Here is a 13,978-nt window from a genome sequence, read left to right as displayed (position 1 = left end):
ACAATACCTAGCAGTCAAAAAAACTATTTATAATTATATGTTGGTAATTAAAATATATATTCAGGGTGGCTCAGCAGCAAAATTTGTAATGCATTGAATTATGAAACAGGTATGATTCAAGAAGCTCTGAACTGGCAGCATCTAGAACATAGTTTCTCAACCTGTGGTACGTGTACCCTTGGGGGTATGCAGGACACAGGAAGGGGGTATGCAGCAAAAAACCCAGTGAAGGGAGGCGGGCGGCAGCTGCCAGCTTCTGGGGATGCCGGGTGGCAGCTGCTGGTTTAGGCAGCAGCTGCCAGCTTCTGGGGACGCCCGGTGGCAGCTGCCTGTGTCCTGCCCAGTCCCAGCTCCCAAGTGGGAGCTCGGCAGCAGCCTCCTGTGCCCTGCGAGCTGGGTGGCTGCCACCCGTGCCCCGACTCTGAGCCGAGAGACAACCTCCCGCGCCCTGGCTTGAAGATGGGCAGCAGCTGCCTGCCGCCTGCCCACGTCCCTGGATCCCAGCCTGCGCAGAAGCCTCCGCCACCCCAGCTCAGAGCAGGTGGCAGTCGCCCACCTCCCGGGCTGGCAGCCAGGTGGCAGCCACCTGCAACTTGCCCAGGTGGCAGCTCCCCTCCCCGGCTCAAAGCCCGGTGCCCACAAAGCAGGCGGAGAGTCCAGCAGCTTGCCCAGCCCTGGAACCGGGCTCTACCCACAGGCTTACTCTTGCTCTAGCTGAGCAGTGAAATTGACAACTCTGACAGCTCCAGATTTTACCAGTATAAAAATATTAAGAGGGGCCCACACAGTGTGATTTGCCCCAGGCCCACACCCCTCTAGGGATGGCCATGGGGAGCTCTGCTATCCACTCTGGGCCACTAGTGCCTGCTCATATATCACAAGTTCCCGCCTGTGTGAGGAGAACACCACCTGACCCTGCCATCAGACCATAGTGATTGGCTGGCGTTGACCTTTGCTCCTATAGGGAGGAAGAGGAGGAGAAAGGAGAAACAGCAGGGGGTTTTATGATTTGCCTCAGCCACACAACATTGCAGAACTCAGAACTCTCCTGCTTTACGAGAAATACAGTCATCCAGTGGTAAAGGGGGAAAAGATTGTATGTCTCAGGATGGAAAATTGAGTGTTGCGGTACTTATTAAAATTTTCAGAAGTTAGGGGTATTTGCAACTTAAAAGGTTGAGAAACACTGCTCTAGAACTACTGTGGAAATAATGCAAAGTTGATCCTAATAGTCTCTGGATTAAAAGAAGGAAGATGTAGATTGTTTTATATTTATTCACCCCAAGTTGCCTGGCCAGGATATACTACTAATGCAGCAACAGAGGTCAATTTGCAAGATTATCCCCTGCTCTTGCAGGAGTGCTTCATTATGCAGTGGACAACGTAACAGGCAAAAAATTCAAAAAGACCATTTCTCTGCTAAGGATAGTTTCCTCCTGAATAAACTTCTTGTGCTGTAGGAAGGAAAACGAGTTCAAATGTTAAGCAGCGAAACATGAAACAACATTACAGCAGCTAGTATTTAAAAAAAAAAAGTAATAATGGGCCTGACTCTTCTGATGCACATGTAAATGAGGAATAACTTGACTGAAATCTACAGTCATGACAGGTGTAAAACTGGAATAAGTGAGGTGAGGATCAGGCCCATTGCATTGTATTCTGACACACTGAACCCTTAAAGAGAAAATATAATAACCATAACCGATATGGTTACATATGATGGAAATTCTGACTTTTTTCAGTTTTGTTTTAAATTAGGAAATTATATCCCAAAAACCTACCTTAAAAATGTTAAGGTTGCAAAATCAGAATTAAGGTTCAATCATTCATTACAGTGTTTCCTTTATCATATTTGTCTTTAAACATTCTCCTTTCCAAATTAAACCAACATAATAGGAGAAATCTGGGTAGCACGGATGTCAGTGGCAATATTCTCTTTTATTTTTTCCTCCCACAGAAGCCTTCCTCATTCCACCAACCTCTAAACATTTTCATTGTCATTGTCTGGACCTTTATTTCTGCTATGTTTTTATAAATGAAGTTATCTGAGGCAGAATCAAATCACACCTTTAATTTGTGGAAGTGTTGGGTTGAGAATACCCTCGTGTTATGTTCCCTATTCCTTATGGGTAAAATCTCAGTGTGGGAATTATTATGTCAATTAAATGAAATGTTTAAGCTGATCGCCATTTTGAAATGGCGAAACAACTAGGACTCCATTTTGGAGGTCTTCTTCCCCAGTGTTTCCCGCCCTTTCTGGGAAAAAGGCGGGAAAGATAAAGTGGAGAGGAGTGTGATCTGCCTGGTAACAGGACTCTATGAATTGTAGCGAGCCAGTCAGCTCGGGGCTGTCCGCCCCAGAGGCAGTAGTCTCTTCTTCTCTCATGCGCAGGAGTCGCTGAGAGAAGAAGAGAAGCCTCTACGAAGAACATCACGGATAGCCTCCACACAAGAAGATCAGCATACCTACCTGCAGCAGTTCCTGAGTCCATCATCAGATCCTGAGTTCCTGGCTCATCATCCTGGGAGTCATGAACAACGCCCCGGGAGGGTGAAGAAAGACCTTGAGTAGTACTTATTAACTTTGGGCCTGGGTAGTTTAGGTTTAAGTTGGGAAAGAAATTGGAGTTAAGCTCCACCTTGTTAAATCCCTGAGTGACCCCTCGTTTGTTATTTGCCCTCTGAATAAATTGTTCCTTGTTTTGCTTTATTCTGAGTTTTGGTATTTACTCACCTGACTACTCCGACGATAGATGCGGGAGGGGGACCTAGACACTTACTTTTTTAATTGTTGGCGGGAGGGTTAGGTGTCTCCCATAGAATCCTATTTATTTTCTCCAACAGAAGGGCATAATGTTTTTTTTATATTATTCTTAATACAGTCTTATCTTATTCACATGTATCAGACATCTTTATTGAACTAGCTACGACACCTAGATCATCATCATCATCCCACTCCAAAAAGGTTATTAAATTCAGGACCCACAGTTGTGTATGAATAATTTATGTTGTATTTTTTTTTTGGGACACCTTGTACTTGCCAATGTTGAATTTCATCTGCCATCATTTTGGCCAGTTTTCCTAGTTTTATTAGGTCTTTCTGTAGTTCTTCACAATCCTCTCTAGTTTTGACTCACCTAAATAATTTTGTGTCTTCGGCAAATGCTTCCATCTCAATAGTTAGGCCCTCTTTCACGATGGTGATTCCAGGAGCACCCAGTTTTTAACACTTTTCCATGCCAAGAGCAAACAGACAGTTCTTTGGCTTCCTATCTTTTACTTCTCACCCTAGGATATCAGGCGTCCTTAATAACCTTTTGTGAGAAACAAATACCTTCTGGAAGTTGAGATAATTAGCTTATGTCTTCTACTAGTATTATATTAAAAGTGAAAGCCTTGTCTAACCTTCTGATTTCAAAGCATGATTATAGTGAGAAAGAATCTAAAAGACAGCTTTTTCCCCCCTCAATAAATCTGCTCCCAGGGTGAATTCAGAGTCATATTGACTAACTTAAATGACAAAGTAAGTTTTATCACTTTTTACTCTTCTAAGCATGGCAGAACCAACACAGCTAGAAGACACTGAAGCTGTCTAGAACTTGAAGAGAATTGCAATTCACACAAGACATCAACATTTTAAAAATCAGTTATTTAGTCAAACAGCTAGATATGCATTGTCATACATTTACTTCAATATATGTGCCTTACAATATATGTGGAATACAGTCCTGACATACAAAACTGACTTACAGAAAACTGACTTACTTGTCACAATCCCTGCCAAAGCTAAAACAAACTGATTTTCATCAGAATCCAGATCTTGGTGTCTGGTATCTTCACCTAACGACCTCACAAAGCTCTCCATAGTTTGTCCAGTGATTGTAAAAAACTTTACTGCTTTACTCTGCAAGTGCAAAGGAAAAACAATCACTTTTACAGGTTACACTAAGTAATACTGAAGGGAACGTATGATAGGATACAAGTGTTACCATTACTGACTGTCCAAGTCACATTTTTTTACATGCCATAGTTTACTGTCCCTTGCAGAACTCTTCTTAGAAAATAACATAACTGATGTTCTCAATGGAATACGCTAGTTTGGCTAAGTAGTTCCAAGACATGCAGTTCCTTCACCACAACAGTGCAGGTTAGAATCTCAGTCAGTCATAGTACTTTAACAATCCTCTCCATTTTAAATCTGTTTTAAAACTATCACTTTTAATTTTATGGGATAAAAAAGAGGAAGAACCATCCCATAGTTCCTTATGTTTGAGGGTATAAGAGGCAGACTGTGGGCATTTTCTGATGAGCACTCTGGTAGAGAGGACTGGTTGGTAGGTATGTTGGAGAGTAAGTGGGCAACAGAATTGCTGAAATAATGGCAGGGATTTTTTTCCCCTGGTAGTGGGTTTGCAAAATTATTTACACTGTGATGGCAGTAATCTGCATTTCCAATCTAATGATAGCTGGTGGGAGAAGAAACAATGGCTCTCTTACCTCTGCCTGGTAACATCAAATATTAAATTACTGTGTTTGTTCCCTGCTGCTATACATTAAATAGTTTAAATACTACAAAAATAGGATAGGCCAAAAAGAAGAAACAATTCAGAGGATTATTTTGCTGTATATTCAATTACTGAAATACAACTATGTGTTAAGGCATGTTATTTACAGCACATTATCTATCTACAATACCTAACTAAGCATTATCACTAAAATTTATACCTCTGCTGTACTCACCCCTGCTAGAATGTTTTTAACTGCTTCCTCACTGCTAGAGACACCCCATAACAAAGTACAGACTGTAGCTCCCATTTCTGTACAATATTCTGCCTGTTGCAGTAGCTGCTGTCTTGCCTCATTCAGCTGCTGTCGAAGGGCTAGTTTCTCCTGAAACAAATTTAAGTAAATTTGGGGAGATTACTGAGGGCATTTCATTCTGTGTCAGAGCATCCCCATTATGTTTCTACCACTAAAAGAGAGCGAAAGGTAGAAGATATTACGGCCATATATATATATATATATATATATATATATATAAAAAAATAAAAGGTGGCAATTCATGGTACTTCCCCAGAGCTAAATTTTCTTTCCAGAGCAGTCTGAGTAAACATGTTGGGTGCTGGGGAACTGAACAGGAGATAGGAGTCTGCCACCTGCAACTTAGGGAGCAGTGCTAGAGTTAAACCATGACCACTGCTACAATAGCCTCAGTGGTTCAAGTTAAAGTAGAGTCAACTCCTGCTAGACAAAGAATTGCATCTCTCATTGAGAGAGAAGAGATTTTAGCAAGACAGGTCAGTCTTAGGGTAGCAATCCTGTGAAAATTGCTATGCATCTCAGCCATGTGAGATAAAGTTGATTGTAAGCTAGAATAAATGCCCCCCCAAAAAATAGCGGCCTATCTCAGAGAAGCCAGCAATGAGACCTCCCTGACACACAGTGGCAGATCCAGGGTATGTACACACTGATGGCGGCAAATTCGCCGCCATCAGATCGATCTATCTAGATCAATTGAGCAGCAGTGAAGACCCGCTCAATCGATCCAGAAGTCGATACAATTAAACCACCTCCTCAAAAGGCATAGCATTGCGTCCCCGTCAGTGCAGCGCTGTGGAGATGGCACACTAAAGGGAAGTTAGGAAGTCAACGGGAGTTGTGCAAGCTGCTCTGCGTAGCTTGTGTAACGCCTGCCGACTGCCGCTGAATTTCCTGAATTTCTTGGGTAAGTGTGTACTAAGCCCAAGACAGGATCCCTGAAGCACTAATGTAACCCTTCTGCCAGACAGAGTCGGCAGCAGCAAGGGCCGGGTTCTATATCTAGGGGTCCCTTTCAATGATACCACACCAAACTGGCTCGAGCCCCCACCCAGTCACCTGGGAAATCACACACTATCCCCTGGGCGCCCCAAAGGCAATACTTCCCCTCTCGCAAGCACAGAGTCTGAGTGTAGAAAGTAAACCTTTTAATAACAGAAGGGAAGTAACACAGCACTGGTTTGGGAAACAGTGCAAACAGAATTAATGAACCCAATGAGCCAAACCCATCCCAGAGTACTGGGGCGTGTCCTTCGCCCCTCACGTCTTGCTTTCCCCTGTACTGACTGTCGTAGCTGCAGTGTCCACCTCTCGCTTGGGACTCAACCAGTCCCCCCTGCAGGCTCCTGCCAGTCCCCCCTGCAGGCTCCTGCTGGACGAAGGCTTGACCAGGCCTCCTCCGCTGCTGCCTCCTGCCACCTCCGGGCCTCACTGAATCCCCACTGCTGGCTCCCGCTGTGTGCTGGCCCCCCTCTGTCTACAGATGCTAAGAGATCCTGGCACTGACTGCTCCTGGCTCCCGCTGTCTGCTAGCACCAACCGATCCCACCATCTGCTGGCATTGACCGCTGTTGCTCCTGCCATCTACTGCTGCTGACCGATCCCAGTGTCTGCAGGTGCCGCCCGCTGCTGGCACCTCTCTGCTGGCTGTCAGTCAAGGTTTCTCAGTCTCTCTAGTGATTCAGCTCTTAGTGAATTTCAGCTCATGGGAAAACCTTCTGCTGACACAGAAGCAATGTCCCTGTTTTTAAAAAACAAAAGACTCAGAGGAATCATTAATTCTACCATTTAACAGTGGGAAGAGATAATCAATCCATGCCTGAGGGTAGCCCTTTCCCAGGGATAGTGCAATCTCAACAGAACACTTCTCACCCCTCCTGCCCCCTTGCAATGCTGAAACATCCGTCCGTCACCCTTTTTGGGCTCTGTTTGGGTGAGAGTGAATTTTTTATCAGAACAGGCTAAACACAGATCTGATGCTATTTGTTCATACAATTGAAGGACAACATTTCATTACTCCTGCAGTTAACACAAAAGTGACTTATAACACAATACCATACACACTGATCATTTCCCATCATGCTAAACTCCTAGTGTGCTTATGCAATATGCTGAGTACTTAATTGTACTCATGCAAATACAAAGCCCATGCAAATAACGTGCCCCCCTTTCAGCTGCTGAGCAGGGAGAGTGCCACTCAGACCTTGCTTACACTAAGCTGTAGACCTGACGTTTGAGGAGACCTCCAAATTTCGGACCACAGATCACTGGGCTCTAAGGATCTGTCATCCATAGTGTAGGAGCAGCAGTCCCATCTCAGGTCTGTCTGCACCAGTGTTGAGTGAACTGGTCTGTGCTTGGCTCATTGCTATAGATCAACACAGAGAACATAGCTCTTGATTGGTAAATGCAACAAGACCTGGAAGTATTTTGGAGCAGCAAGCATTTCTCACAGCCACATGGGAGACTGGCAGAAAGAGGGACATGAAATGAAGATACTCCTAGGTCTCATTGAGTGTTAAATTAATCCTTACTGCAGACCAGAAGGAAGTAAGACATGAGCAGACCACAAAGAAAACCAAGAGGTACCAGTATCCTAAAAAAACCTTCCGAATTGATGCCTAAATTGGACTAAATATAAACCTAATAAAATTCACACTAAATAATGAACAATGGTTCAAGAAAAGAGAGAGTGGGGCTATTAACACTAGTGAAAATACTATGAGCATTGTGATTTGGGGCCAGTTTTTGCAGTAGCTGTGAAATGAATAAACAGCCACATGCACCTCATACTAGCAGCCAGCAGTTCTGGTCTGGCAGCCTGTGGTACCAACAGCAGCATAGCTGCTGCAGGCAATTCCTGAGTGCCCCCACCACTCAATGGGAAACAAAGCAGGTGTAACAGAGGGCATGTCTACACTGCAATTATACACCTGCGGCTGCCCCTTGCCAACTGACTTGGGCTCGTGGGTCTTAGGCTTAGGGGCTGTTTAATTTCAGTGTTGATGTTCAAGCGGGCTCTAGGGCCCTGTGAGGTGGGAGGGTCCCAGAGCTCAGGCTGCTTGAGCCCAAAGTTTCTGTCTACACAGCACTTAAACAGCTCCTTAGCCCAAGTCAGTTGGCATGGGCCAGCCACTGGCTTTTAATTGTAATGTAGACATACCCAGAGTCACCCTCTCCCATTGAACGAGGCTGCAACAGTCTCCCATCCCCCACTGCCACTACACTGGGATAGTGAAGCTAATTTAGGCAGGAGGGATCCCAGCAGGACAACCCCCTCCCTACCCCCAGAATAGGAGCTTTCCTGCAGGCTGCGATGGGGGCACTTGCTGAAGCCTAAAAGGAAGGAGGGAGCTGGGGCACGGCTAGAGTATAGGATAGGAGTTGGAGGGGCACTGCTGGAGTCTGCTGAAGAAGAGTGAGGGGTATGGGCTTCTGGGCCACTCCATCTATCCCAATGTGTGCACTGCTAGACCACACAGGGGCGAGTGACATCAGGACTGGAGTGCCAGGAACTGAAATCTGTAAGGGAGATGGAGGTGTTAAGGGCTGTACCTCTCAGGGGGGAGGGCTAGTGCAGAGTGCTGTGGGCAGAGGGAGTAGGGGGTCACCGAAGAAAAGGATGTCAACTGAAGAGTTAAAAAGGGGGAAGTACAGTCCATGTCAGGAAGAAGCAGGGTTGCCCCCATCCCATTTGTGTGGGTGCGCTGTGTGTTTCCCATCCTGACACCTGCACACACATAAGGGGGGAGAAAGAATGTTTTCTTGACAAGTCTGACTATGACAAAAACAGAGCCAAACACATGATTTTGAAACAAAACAAAAACACAATGCTCAGGATTCTAATGCTAGGGATCTCAATTTTGGGGGGTTGTCTCAATTTTTAAAGTTGTGAGGTTGAAAATACTGAAAGAGTTAAAGTTACCTACAGATAAGATGCTATAACATGGTACCCCCATCCATCCACAAAGCTTTGCAGATTCACACATTGTTAGAAGTGATTACTCTAATTAGATCTTCCAGGTCACATATTTAGTAATCTAAAAAACTACTTTGTTGACATTTTCCTATTTCCACATCTAGCTGCCTACACTTCATATCTTATTGCCACCTTTGTGTTGATTAAATATGCTGGCAGTGGAAAATGCAAAGTATGATTCACTGTTTTGCAAATGAATTGTATTGAGCTGATTTTTCAGCATCAATCCACAATATATTCTTCTGTTGCTGTAATCTATTCAACAGATTTACATTAGTTACTGATACTGAAGAATTTGGGATTTCCATTGCCGGTAAATAAATAGTTTTTGGAAAATTTTCTATGTGTACTAAAAGCAGTCTGTTATTAAAAGCAGTCATTAAAATCTTATTAACTTAAAAATGATTTGGTTGAATTTACTCTTTTCTCAAAACTCAACACCAGATTCATTAGCTTCTCTGACACCACTCTGCAGCAAGTCTTTTACTCAAATAGACTGAACCTTCTTCCTGTCGCTCTCCTTTTCTCTACTGCATTTATTCAATGTTTGAATTTTGCACTTAGGATGAGAAATGCTGATGTTGATGCGTAAGACAATGTTAGTGATGTCATAACTAGATAACCTTGTCAGGATGCAAAGCCACAGCAAGAAATTCAAACAGTGGAACTGTTCATAAATAACATCATAGCAAATAAATGAAAACCAGAAATAATATTTACAAGGCAATATTTACAATGTAAAAAACATACTAATAACCCTCCAAGAAGCAATTCAACTATGGATGCATACCACGAACTAGTTACTGTGCTGTGCAACATCTTCCAAGAAGGGTCAAACTTTGTGATAAACTATGTAACTAGAAAGTGATTAGTTAGGAAGACAGTAGTGAACCAAAGATGACATTTATGCCTCCAATTTTGCTCAGGTTCAGAGGGTGTCTTAATCTCCTAAAGAAGTTATTATTAGGGACCAAGATGTGGGCTGTCTCACCTAGTAGTCAGAGCAGGAGTCAGGTCTAGTGGCGGAGCAGGCGTCCAAGTTGGGGAATGAAGCCAAGGGTCAGCACCGGAGCCAACTGCCAGTTACCAGAGCCAGGGGGCAAGCTAGAGTCAGAACCAGGAATCGAAGCTGAGGGTCTGAGCCAAGGGAAGATGCCAAACACCAGAGCCAAGTGTCAAGCCGGAGTCAGGGTAAGATCCAGGACTGGTCACTGAGGACTGATGGTGAGGTGCATGAGCAGGAGAGGAGGGGCAAGGATCAAGCATGGAACAAGAGCATGGTGGGAACAGGAGCCAAGGCGCGGCAAGGCAGGAGCTGAGCAGGAACCAGGAACAGGCTTGAGTGCAGGAGGCATGCACTAGCAGGGTCCAATGCAGCCACAACAGGAAACCACCTTATTGCTTGGACAAACTTCCTGTTCTTCCTCCTGGTGGAGCTGGGCGATCCTCCAACAAGACTCCCATGGGTAGTGCCTTGGCTGAGGCTACAGCCCTAGTAGCTTCTTAGCACACCAGCTTTCAGTAGGCATTGGATGGAGGCCAGGATGTTGCAGCTGTCTGGGGACTCCCAGGCCTGGATTCAAGATCCAGGACATCACAGTTATATAGGTTTGTGAAGAAACAGTGGAATGCAAAATGATTATACATTCTTGACCAAGAGAAGAATATTAAGATTATCAATAAGAAGGAAGGAATACAAACTGAAATAGGGAAAAACAGGTTAAAGAATATTTAGAAAAGTTAGATATATTCAAATCAATAGGACCTGATGAAATTCATTCTAGTGTGCTTATGGAACTAGCTGAAGCAATCTCGGAACCATTGGCAATTATCACGGAGACTTCCTGGTGGAGGCTGAGGTCCCAGAAGACTGAAGAAAGGCAAACATAGTATCGATGTTTAAAAAGAACAATAAAGAGGACCCAGGAAATTACAGAGCAGTCAGCCTAATCTGATACTTGGAAAGATACTGGAACAAATTATTAAACAATCACTTAGTATACACCTGGGTCCTGGAGAATAACTACATTATAAAGTACTGCCAACATGGATTTGTCAAGAACAAATCATACCAAACCAACCTAATTTTCTTCTTTGACAGGGCTACTGGCCAACCAGATGGAGGGAAGAAGTAGTTACTCACCTTGCGCACTCACGATGGTTCTTTGAGATGTATGTCCCTATGGGTGCTCCACTGTAGGTGTGTCTGCATCCCTGCACTGCTGAGGAGAGAATTTCAGTAGCGGTATTCATTGGGCCCCCATATGCGCTGTCTCTCTTCGTGCTGCGCCACGAGGCGAGCCAGCGCACGCGAACTAGCTGTCCTCAGTTCCTTCTTTAACTCAAGAGTCATCAACAAGAAGTCTGAAGTAGAGGAGAGGATGACGAGTTGTGGAGCACCCATGGGGACACAAATCTCGACACCGTTACTGCATAAGGTAACTTCTTCGTGTAGTGTCCCTATGGGTGCTCGGCCATAGGTGACTCCCGAGCAGTACCCCTTCTGGAGGGCTGGGACTTCAGAGTCAGGTCAGTCACAGATGACAGTACTGTGGAGCCAAAGATGGCACCAGAGGCAGAGTCCCCAGTGATCGCATAGTACTCTGCAAAAGGTTGGAATGATGCCCATGTCGCTGCTCTGCAGATCTCTGAGATAGGGACAACTTTAAAGAAGGGGACAGATGAGAAGATCAATCTTGTGGCCTGTGTATGGATCGAGTCGGGGGGGTGGGGGTCATGTTATGAATTGGTAGTACTATCTGATGCAATTCGAGACCCACTTAGGGAGTCTTTGGGCTGATATTACTGAGCCCTTAGATCTTTCTGTCATAGAGAGGAACAGTCTCAGGGACTTCCTAAAGGCTTTTGTCCTATTCAAGCAGAATGCTAGGGCTCTTCTAAACTCTAAGGTATGCAGTATGGCCTCCCTATTGTCTTGGTGAGGTTAGGGGTAGAAGATTGGGAGGTGGATTGACTGATTGATGTGAAAGGAGGAGGCTACCTTAGGGATGAATTCTGGATGTGGCCTCAGTGTAACCTTATCTGAGAAGAACACTGTGTAGGGGGGATGCACAATCAGAGCTGCTACCTCCCTTATTCGTCTAGCTGAAGTAACTGCTATCAGAAAAGCCGTTTCCATCGATAGGTATGTTAGCGAACAGATGGCCATAAGTTCGAAGTGGGGCCTGGGTAGCCTTTTCAGCACCAGGTTGAGGTCCCACAAGGGGCTAGGAAGTTGAAGGAAGAGATTTGAACAAGTGTATTGTGGTGTTGGTGGGCTTGACGAGCCTCCTGGACTGACTGGGACTCTGAGGAGACAATCGTCCAGGTATGGGTAGATCATTATCCCTTGTGAGTGTAGATGAGCTGCTACCACTGAGAGGACTTTGGAAAATGCTCTCAGGGCCAATGAAACTCCTAAGGGGATGACCCTGTATTGGTAATGGTCATGTCCCAGAGTAAATCCGAGAAAACATCTGTGAGCCAGTGGTATGGAAATATGAAAGTAGGTGTCCTATAGGTTGAGTGCCAAAAACCACTCTCCCTGTTCCAATGATGGAATGATGATCGATAAGGTGACCCTCTTGAACTTCTGAGCTTTGACAAACTTGTTGAGAGCTTGGACGTCCAGTATGGGTCTCCAACCTCCCTTCCTTTTGGGTTTTAGGAAGTAATGAGAGTAGAATCCCTTGCCTCGTAGATGTTGAGGTACTGGTTCTATAGCTTCTAACTGCAGGAGTCAATCTATTTCCTGACATAGTAAACTCTCCTGAGAAGGGTCCCTAAAAATACAGGGAAGGGTGTTGTGGAGGGGGAAGGGAGCTGAAGTGGATATAGCATCCAGATCGGATGATCTCTAGGACTCATCTGTCTGACATTATACACTCCTAAACACTGCGGAATGTTGTCAAACCATGACCAAGGTAGTAATGGGGAGTGGTTTTGCGGCACCTCGACCTTCCAGTCAAAAGTGCTTACGGGCAGGTGGCTGGGATGAAGATTGAGAACCGGGAGGTTTACATTTTGTGACTGTTCCCTTTTTCCTTTAGGGCTCACAGTGACGCTGTGATGGGAATTGAGACTAATAAAGCCTATGTTGGGACTGGGGGCTAAAATGTCTCTTTTGCCCTAGTGTGTAGATTCCCAATGACCTCAGGGCGGCCCTGGAATACTTCAAGAAATGGAGAGAGGTGTTAGTCTTCTCAAAGAAGAGCTTCACACCCTCGAATGGCAGGTCCTCCATTGTGGTCTGCATCTCCTTTGGGAATCCCAACAGGTGGAGTCATGATGCCCATCTCAATACCACAGCTGTGGAGATAGATCTAGCAGCCATGTCAGCGGTGTCAAGTGCTGACTGCAACAATGTTTTTGCCACCAGATAGTCTTAAAGGAATCCTGAGAACTCTACGGCAGTTTATCAATAAAGTCCTGTAATTTATTGTAATTTATGAAATCATATTTTGCCAAGAGTAATTGGTAATATGAAATTGTAGGAAGGCCAAGGAATACACCTTCCTACCCAAGAGATTGAGGCACTTGCAGTCTTCATCATAGAATGTCGTGCTGGAATGATGTTGTTGGCCGCAAGAATTTACAGCGTCTACCATAATGGAATTGGGTGGCAGGTGGGAGAAAAGAAACTTTGATTCCTTTGAGGGAACATAATATTTCTTGTCTGCCCGCTTGCATGTCAGGGTTTGCCACACCATCTTAGCCAAGTCTAAGATAGTCTCGTTGATAGGGAGGGCGATTTTCAAGGTGGATGAAGAGTGGAGGATGTTGATGAGCTGATTTTGTGTCTTTGACCTCCTCCAATGGTATGTGGAGGCTGTCCGCTAGTCATTTTGCTAACTCCTGAAACAGGCGGAAGTCATCTGCCATGGAAGATGGTGAAGGAATGAGTTCTTCAAAGGAAGAGGAGGATATGGCTTTGGGTGTTATCTTCTCCTTTGTGTCTACCTCTTGCTCCTCCATTTCTTAAGGCTTTGAGGCCCTCAATGCTGTGCAGAGTTATTGTGCCTGGGGGGTTGTTAGGCGATGCTTGAAGCTCATAGGCTGCTGTTGCGCCACACAGAGGTCCCAGTGTGGCCACTGTGGCGGCATAGGGACTGGTGGAGGTGCCGTAGGTGGCCGTACCAAGATGGTGGTGGTGCCATCTGCTGGTACATTCCCGGACCCTGT

At 45.0% G+C, this 13,978-nt stretch overlaps 1 protein-coding gene across 6 annotated transcripts in view; it reads right to left on the bottom strand.

Moving 5' to 3' along the window:
- The window catches only part of HSF2BP (heat shock transcription factor 2 binding protein), a 167,086-nt gene that overhangs the window by 118,432 nt on the left and 34,676 nt on the right, over window positions 1-13,978 (bottom strand). For all 6 annotated transcript variants that reach the window (XM_067545321.1, XM_067545322.1, XM_067545319.1 and 3 more), the window contains 2 exons: window positions 4,741-4,890; window positions 3,766-3,904 (listed from right to left, as the gene is read on the bottom strand). In XM_067545321.1, the coding sequence (XP_067401422.1) occupies window positions 3,766-3,904; window positions 4,741-4,890 (289 nt within the window). The remainder of the gene's footprint in view (window positions 1-3,765; window positions 3,905-4,740; window positions 4,891-13,978) is intronic.

The sequence above is a fragment of the Emydura macquarii genome, unplaced genomic scaffold (genome assembly GCF_026122565.2).
Source record: "Emydura macquarii macquarii isolate MOO-44397 ecotype Brisbane River unplaced genomic scaffold, CSIRO-AGI_Emac_v2 contig_1043, whole genome shotgun sequence".
Lineage (NCBI taxonomy): Eukaryota > Metazoa > Chordata > Testudines > Chelidae > Emydura > Emydura macquarii.
This window is presented reverse-complemented; position numbering and strand designations above follow the sequence as displayed.